Genomic DNA, 4763 nt, shown 5'->3' on the forward strand with positions numbered 1-4763 from the left:
CCTCCGCGGCGTATTCCAGCAGTACGGTGACCGTACGGAGCAGCTCCGACAATTACAGTGACCATTGGTGCATTTTACTCATAGGAAAAACATACAAATAGGAAAAACAAAGGGTTAAGGTTAGGATGTCATTTGCATTTAAATTGTATGGAAAGATAAAGTGTGTTTGATTTGTAGCAAAGTAATATTTCATGAGGTATGACCTGTTGATTTTTCCTATAGGAGTAACACTATTTCCTATAGAATGTGTTCATATGAATCAAACAAATTGGATAAATTTTTTTCCATAGGATTAAAATCCTGTAGCTGTTTCACATGTTGCAAAGCCTGGTGAGTGATCAGTTTATTAGAATGGCGACCACACTCTTGGCTATCTGGTCGTCCAAACACATGGAGGCAAAGCCCTTTAGAGCATCTCTAACAGATATCCCATCTGAAACCTTAAACTCGTGCGATGGGGTAAACCGCATCGGTCGTTTTCTCGTGAAAAGCTAAAAGCGTACAATAGATCCCCTATCCCAAACCCTAAACACGATTTCTCTAATTTGGCGCGATATTTTTAAATTAGTTCATCTGAATTTTTTTACAACGATTTGCAAAATACGAAATACTAAATACGATTTCTAGCAAGCTAGCCCGAGATCCATCTATGTCATCGGGATTTGGGTTCTTCGTCGGAAAGGGCAGGAGCGGCGTAGATCCACGTGTCCTTGGCGTCGGAGTCGTCGTCTTCGATGTTGGCGTCAGAGAAGTCGGAGGAGTAGTCGATGATGGCGTACTTCTGGCCCTTCGTCTCCGAGCGGATGGACGCGTGCCAACTCGTCGTCGGTGTTGCGGGCGTGCTTTTCCTTCTCCCACACGTCGGTGACGACAATAGTGCGGGAGTTGCGGCCCGTCATTGTGAGATACCGCTCCTCCCTAGCTGCATCGTCCTACACCTCGTCCGGGGTCGAGTCGAGCTCGATCGGTGAGAGCGGAGGGAGCCCGGGTGCCACCGGAGCTCAAACTTGCCCTAGTGCAGACGACGGCCCCATTTCGCTGTTAATCACACTCGGGGGAGGCTGAACCATGTGGGGGAGTGTGGGTTGAGGCGTGAAAGCGTGTCGGTGCTCGGAGAAAAGCGCCACAGCTTGGCTGGCGTCTCCGTCGCGCACGTCGCCGACCCAGAGCCACAACCGCGCGATGGATTTGTGTGGCCGCCACGCGCCGAGTTGGGTCTAGCCATTGGGGGAGTAGGTAGAGGGGGAGGAGAGGACACGGCTGGCGATGGCGAGTTGGTTTTGGCGTACGGTGGTGCTCGCAATCAGAGAATTGGTGGCGGCGGTGGTAGGTGGAGGAAGAGGCGGAAATGGATGCGGGGTGCCGCATCCAACCCCTCAGTCCCGCTTTTATAGGCGTTCGTAGGTTACGTTGGGTTCTGCATCACTTTTCGCGATGCGGACCGGTTTGCAGAATCTAGAGATGCTCTTTATGTGCACACACGGTTTTGTAAATTTTTTGCTTGGAGAAATAAGTAGTACTATACTTCGATAAGAACGCAACTCCGCTGGCACGTAACCTGTTGGAGACCACCTCCTACTGATATCGCAAAGATAACCGCTGATGCGGCTGTAGCAAAGATAATTCTTGCCAAGAACTGGCAGCAGGGGAGTACCTGCAGCACTCTGTCGTGATGGGTCGTGGGAGCTTCTACAACGGTTTTCGAGGTTTTATCTAATCCGACCTGTTTGGAATCTCTTGCTTCCAGGAAAGCATTAGCTCTAGCTGAAGATCAGACCCTAACCGAAAACAAATTTAGACGGAGGTAAAAAGTTGGTCTCGATCTATTAATTAAGAAGATAATATCCTGTTAATTAACAAAAAATCGGGCAAAAACCGATATAACATCACATGGGGACTAAACCCAAAGTCCACAACTTCTAGATCGCCAAACTAGATCAACAAACTCTCCCAACCTGTTGTGGCCACAAACTCTTAAAACGAACATCACCACACACAAAGAAAATCCACTAAAAGATGAGATCATGCATCAAGTAGCTGTGGATGTCTTCCTTGTGGTGCTACTCTTCTTGTTTTTTCTCTTGAGATACTCTTTCACCTTCTTGGTTTTGTCACCTGAATCCTCTCCTGAGAGGAGGTGCACAATCTCTTTGCTAGATCATGGGATAGCCATCTCCAAACAGCCAAGAAGATCGCAGAACTCTTTTGCAAAGAGAGCCTCAGAGTTAACGAAAGCAAGCTTTGGAGATGGTGGCATGGAAACCACCGCCGAGGGCTCAAGCGAGTCCATGTCCAAATGCACCATCGATAAGGGAGAAGCCGACTCCCCACACAATTCCTGCTTCAGCTCGGGCATCATCAACATCGCAGGAGCTATGACCTTACTCTCACAAGCAGGCGACACATGGGGTTGCTGCAGCGGGCAGGGAATGGCACGAGGGGAGAAAGCGTCATATAGGCCCTTATCCCCAACTTCAGCTAACCGAAACCAAGTTGCATGGGACAACTGAGCAGTGGTTACTGAAACCAAGGAGGGGACCAAAGGAAGGAAGAAATGGTGCTATCATTTTAGAGATCAATGCTGGCTCTGAACACTTCGGAATGTGTTTTTCATTCATGAAGGTAGAATTTCCAATTTCGAACCTCACAGAATAGCTATGTTCATGTTAACCCAGGGAGTAGGACACCATATTTGGCTCGGTACTCCATATTGTGCAACAGATCCTGTAAACATCTTACTGCATCAATAAAAAGACCACGCATAACTCTGAAGTGCCCAGTTTCTCTGCTGAGTCCGTTCTTCAGTCTTCCTCCGTGGAACGTTGGCTCACTTCAGATTGTGAAATAATGAAGTGGATAATCTGCGATCTGAATTCCAATGGCAACCAAAAACAATCCACTTTTAAATAAAGTAATTGTGTTTTTTCACTAAAAGGTGGGATCCAATGGACTTTTCTTCGGCAAGAAATAGTTTTCAACTATTAATTAAAACGCTTCCAAATATATTCATGCTGAAGTAATTGCAAACTTTCTGGTTCACCAGAAGGTGAGATCCAGTGGTTTTCTCTTCAGGAGCAAGTAAAGTCTGGTTCACCAAAAGGTGGGATCCAATGGATTTCTCTTCATCAACAGATGGATTTCAATTTTTTATCGAAAAATCGCTACCACTTGCATGCCAAAGTAAGTGCAGAAATGGCGTTACTGCCAGGTCAAACAATACAAAATTGAAAGGGAGGTCAACTGGTCAAGCAACTGAAGTGCTTATTATCAAGCAGCTGATTTCGAAGACAAATCATACGCATATTACTCCCTCTTTTACAATGAAGGGAGTAGTAAAGAATAATAACCAATGAATGAATTATTGAAAACATGACTCCCTCTTTTACAGGCAAAAGAGAGATGAGCAGCACGCAACACACCACGATAGCTTCATACTAATCGCTACAACCAGACACTAAAACTGAAGGAAACAAACGGACGCAGCTCGCCGCAATCCAAATTGCGGGATCACATCTCTCGATCTAATTAAGCAGCAGCACCGATCACGCCTCAGTGACCGAGGAAGGCGAGGAGCGAGACGAGAGCGGCCACGGCCCAGGCGCCGGGGGCGAGGGCGCTCGCCGCGCTGAGCATCGTCGGCGCCGGCGCCGGGGCGAGCGATGGCGCGAGGCTGCCAAGGGAAACCACCTCCTCCCGCTCTACAGTCCTTGCGGTCGCTGCGGCCGACGCGACGAGCACGAGGAGCACCGCCGCGAGGAGGGCGACGGACTTGGCGGAGACGGCGGCCATTGGGACGAGAAGGTGGGGGTGGGAGAGGATCTGGTTGGGTGGCAGAGAAAGAGAAGCGAGCAAGAAGCCGGAGATCGAGGCTGTGCGCGGCTGCTGCTTCTCGTTGGCTTCTCAAACTCTGCGCTGGGAGGGGAATGTGTGTTGTGTGATGGAATGGAACGGTGGTGCGAGGAATTTATAGCGGCGAGCCGGCGACGAGGGGAAAGGATGTAGCCGTTGGGGTCGCCGCAAACAGGGGAGACCTTCGGAAACGTTCGGAGGATCGCACGGAGCTTTCCTCTAGTCCTTGGTAGCCTACAGATGATTTTTCATGGGTTGGGTCATCAAATGGGCCGTTTGTGTTTGGATGGCTGCAGGCCCCGGCGTTTTTGCACGAACCGGGTTTTAAATCACCCCGAGCATGCTCTGGAGGAACGTCAGGAATGACAGTTTCTCCAGATCCAGGCCCGTTGCGGCCAGAAGGCTGCACGCGTGGAGAAGGGAGGGAGAAACGTCGCGTCCCTTCGGGAACACGCGCCATAATTAGCCTCATCGCTTCCCTCTCATTCCTCTCACTCGCGACCGCACTCCCACCTCCCCCAAACTATCACATCACCCGACGGTTCCCCTCCTGCCGACCAATCCGCCGCACGGAGGAGCACCGGTACCGGAGGAGAAGACGTCGGCGAGCAACACCGGGACATCGGCCGCAACCTGCTCCGCAGTCTTCATCGGCATCTCGAGTTCGCCCGCAACCGCGAGCTCGTCCTTGGCCGGAACAATGACGGTAACGACCTTTCCTTCTCATCTTCGTACTCGTTCTGCCAGAACATGCTATTCTAGGGCATTTGCGATGACATGCACATTAGATCTGCTAGGGTTTTCATTAGGATAGCGTTCGGATTGATGTTTGCAAGGTGTTCGTCCTTATTGCTTGTTGTTCTTGTCCAGTTCTTGTTGTCCACGGTCTCGATTTGCTTAGATCTGTTACTCTA

General features: G+C 49.8%; 1 protein-coding gene across 1 annotated transcript; it reads right to left on the reverse strand.

The window, feature by feature from the left end:
- Positions 1 to 3549: 3549 nt before the first annotated feature.
- Positions 3550 to 3789, reverse strand: LOC124662427. The gene has a single exon (XM_047200269.1). The coding sequence runs from the start codon at positions 3787 to 3789 to the stop codon at positions 3550 to 3552; it is 240 nt and encodes a 79-aa protein (XP_047056225.1).
- Positions 3790 to 4763: the final 974 nt, after the last annotated feature.

The sequence above is a fragment of the Lolium rigidum genome, chromosome 6 (genome assembly GCF_022539505.1).
Source record: "Lolium rigidum isolate FL_2022 chromosome 6, APGP_CSIRO_Lrig_0.1, whole genome shotgun sequence".
Lineage (NCBI taxonomy): Eukaryota > Viridiplantae > Streptophyta > Magnoliopsida > Poales > Poaceae > Lolium > Lolium rigidum.